The following is a 14,508-nucleotide window of genomic DNA, read 5'->3' as shown; positions in this document are numbered from 1 at the left end:
GTTATATTAATATATCTAACCCATCATGTTTGTTTAAGCAAAGGAGTGTGACTTATGTCATATTTGTTTCTTCTCTTAACAAAAATGGTTGTGTTACCTTTGGGAATTAATGTTTCTGGATAAAATTAAATTCTGTTTTATTTTCCCTTTAGTCATTTCTATTATGGTTGTGAGATTTATATTTTGTTTAAACTCTCTAGTTTTTATTAAACTCACACAACACAAAATTGATTTTGAGCATATTCCAAAGGATGAAAGATCCAAATTGGATGTAAAAAGTGAAAACAATGTATCTTCATCGACTATGGGCAAGATGAGTTTGGTTACATGTTGTATGATCCCGTAGGGAAGAAGCTTATCCGAAGCTACGTTGTGGTGTTTATGGAAGACCAAAATATTAAAGAGATTGAAAAGGTAGAGAGGGATACACCTAATAAAGATATTAGTTTGTCTAATGTTGATGCAGTTCAGTTACCTAGTCATAATCTGAATGCTACTGGTAGTGATGATCACAATAGTGAGCCATATGATTATGTTGATAATCAACAACTTGGAGATGATATAAAATTCCAACTAATAATGGTGAACGAGAAAGCGATATGTCACAGGATGAGAATCTTAGTAAAGCTCGAGAGTCACATCAAGTTCAACTTAGGAGGTTTAACAGGAAGAGACAACCTTTTACAAGGTATAATTTTGATGAGTATGTGATCTTGACTGATGAGGATGAACCCGAGTGTTTTCAAGAGGCCATAGAAAGTGATGAAAATAAAAAATGGATGGATGTAATGCATGATGAGATGAAATCATTGCATGATAATCATACTTATTATTTAGTGAAGCTTCCTAAAGGAAAAAGGGATGTGGAAAACAAATGAATTTATAAAGTTAAACATGAGAGCAACTCTAAGTCTCTAAGATGTAAAGTCATATTAGTGGTGAAAAGTTTCCGTCAAAGAAAGGGTGTTTATTTTAATGATATTTTCTCACCTATTGTAAAGATGTCATAAATTAGAACCATGTTGATTTTGGATGCTACTCTTAATTTAAAGGTTGAGCAAATGGATGTGAAAATGACTTTCCTTCATCGTGATTTGGAGGAAGAGATCTACATGAAACAACCAGATGGTTTTCAAGTTAAAGGTAAATAATATCATGTGTGTAGATTTATAAAGAGTTTATATGGGTTGAAGCAAGCTCCAAGGCAGTGGTACAAGAAGTTTGAGTATGTTATGTGTGATCAAGGATATCAGAATATTACTTTAAATCATTGCATCTATGTTAGAAAATTTTCTAAAGATGACTTCATTATCCTGTTGTTATATGTTGATGATATGCTTATTGTAGGGAAACATATTTCTAACGTTAAAAGTTTAAAGAAGTAATTGAGAGAGTTATTTACCAGGAAAGGCGTGTGAGTAGATAAAGAGATTCTTGACATTAGAATCATGCGTAACAGAAAAGAGAAGAAACTTTGGATTTCACAAGAATATTATATCGAAAGAGTGCTGTAATGATTTAAAATGGAAAGTTCTAAGGCGGTAAGCACTTCTCTCGTGACTCATTTCAAGTTGAGTTCTAATCAAAGTCCTTCAAGTGAAAATGAAGCATTTTATATGAAACATGTTCCTTATACGCCTATTGTGGGTAGTTTGATATATGCAATGGTGTGCACAAGACCAGATATAGTACACGTTATTGGTACAATCAGTAGATTTTTGTCAAATTCATCTAGACAACATTGGAATGCTGTAAAATGGTTTTAAGGTATCTTCGCGGTACTACTTATGTGAGACTTTATTTTGGAGGAGATAAGCCTACTCTAGTGGGGTACTCTGAATCTGATATGGCTAGAGACATTGATTCTAGAAAGTTTATTTCGGGCTACATGATTAAATTTGCAGGGGGAGTTGTGGCTTGACAGTCCAGATTGCAAAAGTATGTAGCATTGTCTATGACAGAGGCTAAGTTCATTGCAATAACTGAAGCATGCAAAGAGTTACTATGGTTGAATTTTTTTTTGCAGGAGCTTGGTTTTGTTCAAGACAAATATGTGTTATTTGTTGATAGTCAAAGCGATATCCATCTTGGTAAGAATCCGACTTTTCATAGTAGGTCCAAACACATTGATGTGAGATATCATTGGATACATGATGTTTTGGATGCTAAGTTGTTAGGGTTAGCTAAAGTTCATACAAATGATAATGATTTTGATATGATAACTAAAGAAATATGAAGAGGAACATTTGAAGCTTGTTGTGATATCGTCGGAATGACGATTTCTTCCACATAGTTGTGAAGGGGAGAATTGTTAGGTTTGGGCTCCCTTCCTATGTGGAGAAAAACCCAAATATGATTATCCCATTTGTCTCACTTATTTAAGTGGAGATGATCAATTTAGGGTTGAGAGAGATAGAGAGAAAGTAAGGATTCAAAAGAGAGAAAAAAGGAGAGAAATTTATTTTTATTTTTCTGCAATCAATCTCACTAAATTGACGATCCTCGATTCGTTAACCGTCAGATTGTGCTCAAATTTGGAGGACAGGTTTGTCGCACATGTATATAACTTTTGAACATTCAAAATTTCAAAACAAAGTCTAAGGTGAGAGTTATTTGCTTCGTACTGAAGCTGCATATCTGAGAAATTTTTCAGCTTTTTGATTCTTATTTGTAAGCTAGTTTACTTTGTGATTTGCGGTTGTTAGCACTAGTCTGTGAATTACTTTAAGACCATCTTATACCCTTAATTGATTATAGTGGAGTTATTTCTTTGATCTGGACGAATCGTGGTTTTTACTCTCATATTGAGGGATTTTTCACGTTAAAAATATCGGTGTTCTTTTTGTACTTTTGTTTAGTCGATTTGCCGTCTTATATTTGTTGTTGATCTTCAAGATTCCTACAAATTTGAAGAATTTTATATCCATCGCGTATTAGTCTGTTATTGTGTCTTAATTTCCTCAAAAGCAACGGAAGAAATCTTATCTCTTTTTAAGTGTGAGGAGTTTCTTAAGGTGTCCGTTTTGACATATTCTAATGGAACAAACTCATCAATAAAGGAGTTGATGCAAATAAGGAAGGACATCATGATTCCATAGGATTTTAGTGGTTGAATAACAATCCTGATAAAGATTTAATGAAGTTAAAATCTGAAGTAATTTGAAAGCAAATTTGTCACAAATCTTGTATTACAAACTCTTTCTATAACTAAAAATTATTTTGGAAGAAGAAAAAATTGATGGATTCTCCACCAAGATTGGAGTATTCCCCATGCGAGGACGTAAAGGGTTGAGCCAATATAAACATTATTCTCAACATTCTAATACAAATCTTTCTAAATTTTCATTATTAATTTAGTTGAAAGCATGCCTTATTTGCTAGACTTATATTATATCATTCATGATGTTATTGTTTGATGATAAACCAAACTATTTTGTAAAACCTTATTGTTTGTTTATTTAATTTTTTTCTCAAATGTACCTTTAATTTTTGGTACATTTGGCCCCTTATGCAGAAAACCAAAAGTGTCTTCAATATTTTAGTGGATATACAATATTTGTCCCCTTGTATGTTAAAAACCGTCTATTTTATACTTGTTTATTGGTGGTGCTACATGATATTGAAGTCATCTTTCTTGTGTTGTGTAAAACTCAATGTATATTAAGATGAACTTTGCTATTTCCGCTTCGATACTTTCAACCAACAAAATGGAACATAATTCGGATATGAAACATGAATTGAAGAAATAAAAAATAAAAGCTAAAAGGTGTATAAATAATTATAGAGAAATGGATAAAAGAAAATAAGGATTAGTAAAGTTGAATAATAAGAGGAAGAATTAAAATATTTACTCTTCATTAATTTACTTGGTTTACATATTCTAAAGTTAATCTTAAAAGATCTTTTTCGACTTAATTAGAGAATCTAATTTTGCAGATCATTCTAGTATTCTCTCTGTCTTAAAGGATTAGAATCTGCACTTGCGCGCATCAGTTAGAAAATTACAAAGAAGTATCAAATTGATTTATAAGCTCATCTAGCAAATCATCTAAAATCTCAGACTCTAAATCAGCACTTAAACTTTCAAACTCACTTTGTCTCCTCTTTCTTTCCTGCAAATTTGAGCCAACCAATTCATCTTCAACTAGTCTGCAAATTTTACTCCAAATATCTACACACTCATTGTTTTGTCTCTCTTTTTTCTTTGATTCTTCATGCACGTTGTTCTCAATTTCCTCAACTTCCATCTCTTCATTCATCAAGTTACTATCAGAATGTTGAATATAGAGCTTGTCATTTTCAAGCACCGGTGATAATTTTCTTCTCCAACTCATAGCAACATCACAAAGATCTTCCTCTGCAACAATTTTATGTATAATTGGTTAGGAGTTAACGTTAAAGATAATTTATATACAACAAAACTCAACTAGACGTCTTTTCAGACAAAGTTGTGATGATTCACGCATTCAAAACAGACAATACCTCGTAACTGCAGTGACGCAGACTTGAGATCGACCGGAACAATTAGTAATTAAATAAACCAGTGCCATAAAATTAAGAAAAAGTAAATTAAAATTGAAGAAACGAACCTGTTCCAGAAACATCCCGTTCAAAATCAAAGACAGAAACAGGACTAGAATCTTCTGAACCAATTTCATTTTCAACCTTATTTTCTACAAAACATGTTTTTCCTTTCTTTCTCTTCTTCACTTTCTCACCATTACCAACTTCCTTAAACAAACTGTTCTCAAACTGAAACTCACCACCATTCACCATTTCTCTCTTGTTTTTCTTCACCTCATCTCTCTCTTCTCTTCTCTTCTTCAAATCAACACAACCTTTTTCTCTTTTTCTCCCTTTGGACTTGAATTTTCTACTCTCACCTCCACTTTCAAAGCTAAACACCAAAAAGTTCTCATTCTCAAGCAATTGAAAACCTTGTGACACATAGTGAACTTTTGAACTTTGTGTTGATTCAGAACATATCTCTATCTTATTCTCTGCCATTGAATCCAAACCCATTAACCTCGCAACTATACCAGACGAAGACGAATACAACGAAGAAGAAGTTATAGTACTATTAATTGCAGTGTTAGTTTTGAACTTTTGAACTTTTTCACTTGTGAACTTTGAATGAAACTCTCTAATCCTATGAAAAATGGCTGTGAAACACCCTGCAGCTATAGTTTTCGAGCTGCAAAATGTTGGGTCGAAACTAAAAGTTGATGAAGACGAAGGTGATGAGGATGATGATGATGATGATGATGTGAAGAGCTTCATGTTTATAATAATTTTGTAGAGAAAAGAAAGGAAGAAAGAAACTGATCAATTGTGCTCTTTTTCTTTTTTCTTTTCTGATTATGAAACTCTAGAGATCTCCAATGATAAAAAGCAATGGAAGAATCAAAAGATTTGAATTTGAGTATGATAAAGAAAAGGGTAGCGGGATTTTTATTTGAATGTGAGAAGAAGAAAGAATAAGAAGATGAAGAAAGTTTAAAGTTAAAAATTAGAATAGAGCATGATGTACTTTGCTTTTGGTTATTGATAAGTCGTTTTTGTTGATGAATTTGTCGTTTTATTTCCTTGTTTGGATCGAACAAAAGACATGTCTCGGGGCACGTTAAGGGGACAGTTATACTCTGCCTCCTTTCAAGTTCAAATGTTAGGAAATGAAAAGGATGAGAAATTTGCAACATATCAGGAAGGATTTTAAACCGTCCGATGCTGCGAAAACAACGTATTGAAATAGGCTGATATCAATACTGTTATTCCAATAATTTAAATGATTAATTCAGACTGTAGCGACTACAATCAGTCTTATAACATCTGTATCAAATGAAATCGTGAAAATCTTTATGCGATCTAGACCGAGATTTAAATAGTTGTATATGAGTAACAAAGTTTAGGCCAAAGAAAGACCACTAAATGAGTTGAGTGTGTTGTGTGGATTGGTTTTTCACTTTATTGATTTTGATGATATGTAAGAAAGTGAAGATTGGATCAGATTGTTGTATGGTCTAAGCTAGACAGTAATTGTGTAGTTTTTTTTTGTAGTTTAGTGTGAAGTGGAGAGACATTTGACAGATGGTGTTTTGTTTTTGTTGTGGTCAGATAGGAAAGAGGAGTGGCATGATCATCAAATTCTTTTGGGGTGTGATGCTGAAGATGCTGTCTTTTGGTTGTGCTTCATCTAACATATAGTCACTATTTTACCTTTGGGGGATGGAAGGTTAATAATTTGTTTATTAGTGGGATTTTGAAGGAAAATAAAATTTATTAGCTCATACATGTGTAGTACAAAAAGAGAGAGGAAAAGAAAAGAAATACTAATGATACAAGTACATTTTTTTTTGAGACTCTGCAACATCGAGTTAATCACGTTTAAAAATATAACTAAGTTATTTGAGAATATAACTCATTCATTTCTCAATCAAAATTATTATTAACTCAATCATATAAATTAATTTCGTTTTATTATGAATTAAATTATGTTAATAAAGATGATAAAGTAGCTGATAAAGTAGAAAAGAGGAAAAAGAATGGAGTTTCAGTATCATGAGTTCATTTCCTAATCAAATATATAATAAAACATAAATAGATTAAATTATCATTAACTTAATTATAACAAAAAGTCCAATACATATTATTTAGGGTTAAATATGTTTGTGATCTTAATAAATATCTCATATGTCACTTTTAATCTCTCAAAAAATATCATTCTAAAAATTTGCATCCACACTTTTGATTCTTCTTGCTAAAATCATCATTAATCCAGTCGCTAACTAGTAAACCGTAGTTAAAACTGTCGCTATATGTTATAAAAACCGTTGCTTAGTTGCAGGATGAATCAAAAGTGTGGATGAAAAATTTAATGAAGATAATTTTTTAAAGAAATTTTTTAGAGAGACTAAAAATGAAATATGAGATATTTAGAAGGATCACAAAAATATTTAACATATCACTTCAAATTCACAATCCATTAACATAAAGCATTGAGAGTTTGACAAACAAAAACATATTTCAAAATACACAATATAAATTTAAAACTCTAACACTCTTTTTCAATATAAATTTACTCACGTTTGAAATTTTGACATTTTAGTTTGAATCATAATTTGAGTCAAGACTTTTTTTATTTGAATGCAAAACAAAAATCCTAATTTGGAAATGCCTTTAGCTTAATTAGGATTTATCTTGTTTTTTATTCGAGTAAGAGAAACTTGTGATTCGAATCACACTAGTAGTGTCACAATTTGTTTTTCACATTCTTTTGATTTGAATCATGATTTGAGTCAAGTAAATTTTTTATTTGAGGCAGACTGACAAAACTTAAATCCTAATTTTTAAATGTCTTTATCTTGATTAGAATTTATCTTGTTTCTGATTCGAGTCATAGAAGCTCGTGATTCAAATCACACTGATAGTGGCACAATATGTTTTTCACATTCTTTTGATTTGAATCATGATTCGAGTCAGCGATTCGAATCAAGAATTTTTTTATTTGAATCAGAATGACAAAACTAAAATCCTAATTTTGAAATGCCTTTAGCTTGATTAGGATTTAGCTTGATTCTAATTCGATTCAGAGAAGCTTGTGATTCGAATCACACTGATAGTGGCACAATATGTTTTTCACATTCAATTTTTAATTCGAAACATGCATAACCTTGATTCGAATCACACTTCAAAAAAAATATTTAAGAAACTTGAAGTGTAAGATTGAATCGAAAGCTAGTCTGATAGGAACCATTCATTCATATGTTTCATTACCCAAATAATCGACTAATTTGACTTGAACCAGTTTGCAATGGATTTTATCCTAGGGTTCGATTTACTGCATGCAAAACACGATTTAATGAAAACACCATTTAAGGCATTGCACTCAATTTTAACGATATGAGACTCAATAACCAAAAGTGATAAACAATAATAAAGAAAATGAGACAAACAACAAAACTGAAACCCTATAGAGGCAGAGTAATTTCAATCTCCCCTTTTTTATGCTTGACAATTTGCAAATTTGCATTAGAATTGATTCGACTTGAGCATTAAGTAAAACATGATCAAGACTTTTCTTCGTGCTCCTCTAAAATATTACAACATATAAAATTTGCATAAAACGACATAACTTGATACATTAGACTCATTGCAACTTTTTCCCTTTTGACTAGATAAAAAAGAGATAGATAGCAATGGAGTCTAAACTCATATATCCATCAAACAAAAAAAATAATTCAGAGCAATTACGCAAACATTAGCTTATGAAAGGTATATACGTAATAAAAATATTATTTCACAGATGAATACACTATTGGACGTGCCATATGCAAAAAAATGCATAACAATGACATGAAATGATTTAACAGTAAAATATAATGATTACAACACACAACAATTACATGAAAGAGGAATAGATGATGGATGAACATAACAAAAATGATGTCAACATGCACATAAACAAACATTGCATTTAAGAAGATCTTAAATCCATAAATACAAAGTCAAAAATTGCAAAAAACGGGATGAACAAGTAGCGTATAATATACATATATCATCACATATAAGATAGAATATATAAAGGATCAAATAGAGATAACATAAAGTTTTGAGAGTTTGAAGCAAAAGTCTAGTTGAGAATTAACTAGCTACACAATAAACCATTAGTGAAAATTAAAATATATAGTAAAATTGAAATAATAAATAAAATCAATTTTTATTCAAAACAAGATAGATAAAAGATCTCCAATTCCTTACGAATTTTATGAAATGGTTTTGTGGACAATGGTTTGGTAAAAATATCAACAAACTGATTTTTGGTGTCCACATATTCAAATATGACATTGTCATTTTCAACATGATCCCCAAGGAAATGATGTCTAATCTCAATATGTTTTGTGCATGAATGTAGAACCAAATTCTTAACTAGGCTTATTCCACTAATGATATCTCACTTAATTGGAATACAACTGAGTTTTAAATTGTAATCTAGTAGTTGTTGTTTAGTCATAATATTTCGGCATAACAATTATCAGCGGCTACGTATCCGATCTTAGTGAAAGAAAGAGCAACATTATGTTTTCTATTAATATGAAAATAAACCAAACACTTTCAGGAGGATCCTCTTTTGGATCATCATCATTTACTAGATCTTAGTTAACATTGTTGAAACATCAAAACTAGAACTACCTTTCCTTGTGTTTTGGGGTCTGGTTTCATAAAATGCAACATGAACAGAATTTTCAACACTAAATTTTTTATATGTTTGAACACCCTACCTCACAAGCCTTATCATCAAACTTGCCTAAGTTGTATTAGCCATTATTCAAAATAAAACATTTAAAACAAAAAACGCGAAGATAAGAAATATTAGGTTTTCTACCTTTAAGTAGCTCATATGGGGTCTTCTCTAGAACAATTAGAATGAAAATACTATTTAAGACGTGGTATTCAATATTAATCATATCCGCCAAAAAGTACTTAGGTCGACCCCAAAAGTATTGCATCAGCCCCAAAGTATTTAAGAAAGTTAGTATTATTGAGTATTGTCCTTGCTATCTCTTCTAGAGATCTATTTTTCCTATCAACTACCTCATTTTATTGAGGAGTTCATGGAGTGGAAAAGGTATGTTGAATGTTATTCTCATTACAAAACCTTTTAAATTCCTTATTATGGAATTATTCACCATGATCACTTCAAATTGATGCAATACTTAATCATTATTTGTTCTAGATAACCCTGGAAAGTGTTCGAAAGGTAGAAAAAATATTTGTTTCCTGAGATAAAAATAATGTCCAAGTATAGCGAGACTAGTCCTTCACAACTACATGGACATAAAGATTTCCGTCAAAACATTTGGTTTTGGATGGGTCAGAATAATGCATATGGAAAAGTTGTAAGGATCGGTTTGTATAAATTACATTTTTAGATTTAAAAGAGACCCTTGGTGGTTAAGCCTTTTGTCACACATCACGTAACTAACTTTTCTCAAAATATAAGTTTGACAAACCAATCACTTAATCCTTACGGACCAACTTGTTTAAGTGGTCCATATGGATATGAGCTATTCTCCTATGCCATAATCATGATTTGTCTTTGTTACTCAAAAGACAAACATCATTTGAACGAATCTTGTATAAATTAATGAATATGTATTTCCACTTCTAGATCTAGTAAATATGGTTTGATCAGACTTTGATTTGATAATCCCACATCCAGAAGAATAAAATGTTACAATTTTATCTTTTATGCATAATTTACTAATGCTTAAAAAATTATGCTTTAAATCATCAGCTAAAAGAATATTCTCAATCGTTGGATTAAGATTGTTGTCACCAAAGGAGACAAAACATCCTTTTTGAAAGTGAATGTCTAGAATAAATATTTATCTCCGATCATGTGCTTTAAACAACCGCTATCAAGACACCACTTAGCGCTTAACACTATAAATCACTGCTGCACCAAAAACTTGAAAACTTTACTTTATACCCCCACATTTATCTATGTACCCCTACATTTTATAAAAAGTACCAATTTTACCCTTATATATTTTTAACTAATTTATTATTTTATTTTTAAATATTTTTAAAATTTTATTTTGCGTACCGGAAGAGTTTGCAAAAGAGTTCCGGTAGTATTTTTTAACTTTTTTTGTGTGTACCAGAAGACTTTGCAGAAGAGTTCCGGTACACAAAAATTGACTACCGGAACTCTTTTGCAATGTCTTTCGGTACACAAAAATTGACTACCGGAACTCTTTTCCAAAGTGTTCCGGTACACAAAAAATATTAAAAAAATGCTTGAAAAATGACTACCGGAACTCTTTTGCAAAGTCTTCCGGTACACAAAAATTGACTTCCGGAGAACTCTTTTGCAAAGTCTTCTGGTACACAAAAATATATTTTAAAAAATGCTTGAAAAATGATTACCAGAACTCTTTTGCAAAGTCTTCCGATACATAAAAATTGACTACCGAAACTCTTTTGCAAAGTCTTCTGATATAAAAAAAAATATTGAAAAAATGCTTGAAAAATGACTACCGAAACTCTTTTGTAAAGTCTTCCGGTACACAATTTTTTTTAAAAAATTAAAAATAAAATTAAAAATTAGTTTAAAATATATAAGGATAAAATTGATAATTTTATGAAATATAAGGGTGTAGGAATAAATATAGGGATATGAGGTAAAACTTTTCAAAAACTTAGGTCTTAACACTAGTTACCTAAGTCACTTTGGGTCCTTTGATGATAGTTTTATAAATATTCCAACTAGATTTTCACTAGGACCATAATTGCAAAATATGAAGTAGATATATTTTTTATTTTGCGTTCATGATGTTTTTTATAGTAATATGAAGGAGGTTTACCATATTTACTTAATGACTTTTCTTAATTAAAAAAAAATTAAAGTTACAATTTCTTTTAACATAAGTGCATTTAAGAAAACCTTCGCTCCAACCGCCTTAAATGTTTGCGACTGTTTTAGAATTACCTTAACAACATAATTACGATTGTTTTAACTATCATTAATTTTACTTGATGATTTGCTACTATAAAAAATACACAAGTAAAAGCACAGGTAATATATTTACGAATATAAATCCGCATGAATTATTTAATCTGTAAATAAATCTGCAGCTAATATCTCTCTCTATATATATAATTTACAGATTCCTTCAAGTAGCTTGAAGCATACTAATCTTTTTTAGGTTGAGATCATGACATAAAACAAGTCAAAATATCCTTAGAATTTAGACATCATAAAATTTCAATATAAAACGCTTTTAATCAATATAAAAGCACTAGCACACAATACATTCGTCCATCGTTGCTTTAAATAACAGATCATCCATTTGCAACAAGACCAACTCAAAGCATCACACTAGGGTTTGATGTATTTGTACAACTTGTGATTGCAGCAATCACAATGCTGCCATGTTTTAGCTCAACTGGCTGCCCATGAAAATCAAATTTTATAACTTTTTCGTTGTGCTTCTTTTGGTAATAGCAAACTCCTACATTCAAAGCAAACATTAAGGATAACTAGATTAATGTAGGTTTTGTGCATTCAAATGAGTGATGGAGGGTCTTCAAGTTCAAAAACAATGAAGTTACAATTATACATATGTATATATTTGAAATGATAATAATGGAAAAGTTCGTATATAAATATGAAATCAGTTATAGTTGAGCCATAATTAAACTCTTACCCTGCTTAGAATTCCCCCTGACGAAGTAGTGTTGTATAAAGACATTGTAGTAGGCAAGATGCTATTAAGAAGATTTAGGTTGGTTAAGAGAATTACTTTCACCATTGTTTTCTATATTGTTATTAGACGCTCACTTAGATATCGAGGCTTATCATAGCTTTAAACTGGTAGTTTCTTTTTATTAGAAGTAATTCATATTTATTAGTTGTACTATTTTCTTAGCCCATAAGTTTGTTAGAGGGTATTTTAGTATTTTATCCTATTCTAGTAACCCTAGTTTTAGCTTATAATAGGGTGACAATCATTGTAACTTTTATCATGTTTTGTAGCCGTCATGCTCTTAATAGAATATTTTCATTCATCATTTATTCTACCTTTGCACCAACAATTGGTATCTAGAGCTCCGGTTCAGATTCATTGGGAAACACGGGAAACACGAGTGAACGTGAGGTCTTGTGTGTTTGATTTTGATTCTTAGATTCGTGTTAAATCTTGAACAAAATCTGATCAGAATTTTAATTCTGTGGGTTGGGAAACACTGTGAGAAATCTGAGTGTACTGTGCAAGGTAGAAAGATGAACGGAAACGGCAACATGAACACCAAACTTCCAGTATTTGACGGTAAAAACTGGAATTGTTGGATGATCCAAATGCGTGTACTGTTCGGTGCTCAAGATGTTCTAGATCTTGTCACTGATGGTTATGTTCCGGTAGCAGCAGATGCGACGGATGAACAGAAAAACGCGCAGAAGAAAGTAAGGAAGAAGGATCAGAAAGCATTGTTCTTCATTCATCAATGTGTTGATGTAAATGTGTTTGAGAAGATTGCAGATTCAACGACAGCAAAGGCTGCGTGGGACACACTGGTTAGATGTTATGGTGGTGACGCATCAGTGAAGAAGATGAAGCTTCAGTCCTTGAGAAAGCAATATGAGAATCTCAACATGAAGAATAATGAGAAAGTTTCTGAATACATCTCTAGAGTGATTCTGATCACTAATGAGATGAAAGCGTGTGGAGAAACTCTTTCTGAAGAAACAATCATGGAGAAGGTATTGAGATCCCTTACCTCTCAATTTGATTACATTGTGGTAGCAATAGAACATTCCAAAGATCTGAGCACCATGAGAATTGAAGAGCTGCAGAGCAGTTTAGAAGCGCAAGAGTTGCGTTTGACTGAGAGAACTTTTGAAAGGGAAGTAGAGCAGCAGGCTCTGAAAGCAACTTCTGATAGGAGGTATCAGAAGTAGTCAGAAGCCAGGAGAAGATCTGATGGTGGTCAGAAGTTAGAAAGCTCAACCTCTGATAGACAAAAGAATGCTCAGAAGGGAAAAGAGAAGTATGACAAGAAGAAAATCCAATGTTACTGTTGTAAGAAGTTTGGTCACTTTGCTAGAGACTGTTGGTCAAACAAGGAGAGAAAATCAGAAGAAGCAAATATAGCCAGAAGTTCTGATGACGAATCCGTGCTATTGATGGCCTCTGAATCTGATGATATGGATCTGATAGACTGGTGGTATATGGACACTGGCTGTTCAAATCATCTTACTGGAAACAAGAAATGGTTGGTTGACTTTGACTCTGAAAAGAGGACAAAGATCAGATGTGCTGATGACAAATATCTTAATGCAGAAGGTATGGGAAATGTTAGAGTGATTCTGAACAATGGGAAAACAGCATTGATTCAGAACGTGTGGTATGTACCTGGCATCAGAAGCAATCTGATGAGTGTGGGACAATTAATTGAGAAAAGTTTTTCAGTTACCATGAAGGACAATCTTCTGAAGTTGTATGACTGCAATCAGAAGTTGATTATGGAGTCAGAACAGGGAATGAATAGAACATTCAAGGTGAATGTCAGAACTGCAGACTCAGAATGTCTTAGTGCAACAAATGCTGAGAAGGAGAGTGAGCTGTGGCATAGAAGATTTGGTCATTTGAATTTCAGAAGCTTAAAACATCTGAATTCAAAGAAGTTGGTACATGGAATTCCTGCAATTAAGAAGCCTGAAAAGTCATGTAAAGTTTGCATGGAAGGAAAACAACCACGATTGCCATTTGCGTCAGAAACTGCTCCAAGAGCAAAACATGCATTGGGAGTTGTACATTCTGATGTGTGTGGTCCATTTCCAGTAGCATCGATTAGAGGGAATAAATACTTTGTGTTATTTGTTGATGAATTCACAAGAATGACATGGGTATCCCTTATTAAGTTTAAACCCGAGGTGTTTGATGAATTCAAGAAGTTCAGAATGAAGGCTGAGAATCAGAGTGGTCAGAAGTTGAAGATTCTTAGAAC

The 14,508-nt window shown here is 32.0% G+C and overlaps 1 protein-coding gene across 1 annotated transcript; it reads right to left on the bottom strand.

Annotated features, from left to right (window-relative positions):
* Positions 1 to 3,838: 3,838 nt before the first annotated feature.
* Positions 3,839 to 5,600, bottom strand: LOC127118543 (uncharacterized). Its single transcript, XM_051048753.1, has 2 exons — positions 4,590 to 5,600; positions 3,839 to 4,357 (listed from the first exon to the last, which is right to left on the bottom strand). The coding sequence occupies exons 1-2, from the start codon at positions 5,278 to 5,280 to the stop codon at positions 4,002 to 4,004; spliced, it is 1,047 nt and encodes a 348-aa protein (XP_050904710.1). The 5' UTR covers positions 5,281 to 5,600; the 3' UTR covers positions 3,839 to 4,001.
* Between the last annotated feature and the right edge of the window lie 8,908 nt (positions 5,601 to 14,508).

The sequence above is a fragment of the Lathyrus oleraceus genome, chromosome 2 (assembly GCF_024323335.1).
Source record: "Lathyrus oleraceus cultivar Zhongwan6 chromosome 2, CAAS_Psat_ZW6_1.0, whole genome shotgun sequence".
NCBI lineage: Eukaryota > Viridiplantae > Streptophyta > Magnoliopsida > Fabales > Fabaceae > Lathyrus > Lathyrus oleraceus.
Note: the sequence above shows the minus strand (reverse complement) of the source record. Positions and strands in the feature narration are given on the sequence as shown.